The sequence below is a fragment of the Pundamilia nyererei genome, unplaced genomic scaffold (genome assembly GCF_000239375.1).
Source record: "Pundamilia nyererei isolate P.nyererei 1_Seehausen unplaced genomic scaffold, PunNye1.0 scaffold03846, whole genome shotgun sequence".
Classification (NCBI taxonomy): domain Eukaryota; kingdom Metazoa; phylum Chordata; class Actinopteri; order Cichliformes; family Cichlidae; genus Pundamilia; species Pundamilia nyererei.
In genome coordinates this window covers 1-1130 of record NW_005191247.1, presented here as the reverse complement: position 1 = coordinate 1130, position 1130 = coordinate 1, and the positions used below count along the sequence as shown (strand labels likewise).

Below are 1130 nucleotides of genomic sequence, written 5' to 3'. Positions count from 1 at the left end.
TGTAAGGGGTGGGCGCAGCGTTGTGTGTTATATACACTTTTACTCAACCGGTTGTATATGATGCTTATGCAGACCTCGTGTCATGTTAGGCTTACACTCGCCGCATTTTTTGGTCTCTACCATGCCAGCGTTTTCTAACTTTACCAACAGGTTCAATCGGAACGTCAACGCGCGTATCATCTTCGACCTCTCACACATATCACATTCGACCAGACTGCACTTGATCAGAGTGTATGCGAGCTTGGCGCTGTGTACGACCATGGCTCTTGCGGGCGCGTGTCTCAGCATCGCAACGGTCGGTCTGTCTGTGTACGACGGCCTGGTCGTGATGTGTCTCCTGGGCTCGGTAGTCGCCGTGTTTTTGCTCGGCGTGACAACTCATAGCCCCGTAACCGAGGTCGAGCGGTTCTCTGGCCTGTTGGGGTTGTCGGTGTCCACGGGGTTTACACTCGGAGCCGCGCGACTCGAGGCTTCCGCGGATCCAAACGTTGTCGCGGTCGCCCTGGCGGGAACCACTCTACTCTTCGCACTTTGCACTCTCAGCGCTCTGTATTTCGAACGCAGGGTGTTCTTGTTGGTGGGAGGCGTACTCCCCGTACTCTTCATCATGTTCCTGCTGACTACGCTCGATATCGTCACTGACATGGACACGCACCTAGGGGTGTTACTATACTGCGTCTTGATTGTGATGGATACGCAAGTGATCATCGAGAAAGCGGACGCGGGTGACACCGACTACATATGGCACTGTGTGGGACTGTTTCTCGACATCGCCGAGATGTTTAGGAAAATCACGGCAATACTCGGCCGCAAGACAAACAGCAAAGGGGATACGTTAGAGACAGACGAGCACGGTGGCAACTATGAGACCAATACTACAATTGGTACAATTTCAAACGGTGTACACCGTGGTCGGGACGAGTTGTAATGTGTTGTTATCTTACAGGGAAAAACCAATAAACAAATGTGCACAGTCAAACTAAGAGTTTTTTAATTACTGGGGGCGCATATACAATGGCCAAATTGTACATACACGCATACGTACATACAACGGCTACATTCCCCACTCACTTAGGCACAATCACGTCGTCCACCAACGGCATTTGCCCCGACCGGCGTGTAAAACGCGA

General features: G+C 51.7%; 1 protein-coding gene across 1 annotated transcript; it reads left to right on the top strand.

Moving 5' to 3' along the window:
• Window positions 1–259: 259 nt before the first annotated feature.
• Window positions 260–884, top strand: LOC102197864 (bax inhibitor 1-like; the record flags this gene model as incomplete). Its single annotated transcript, XM_005755847.1, has 1 exon — window positions 260–884. A coding segment is annotated over exon 1 (625 nt), but the record flags the coding sequence as incomplete, so codon positions are not given.
• Between the last annotated feature and the right edge of the window lie 246 nt (window positions 885–1130).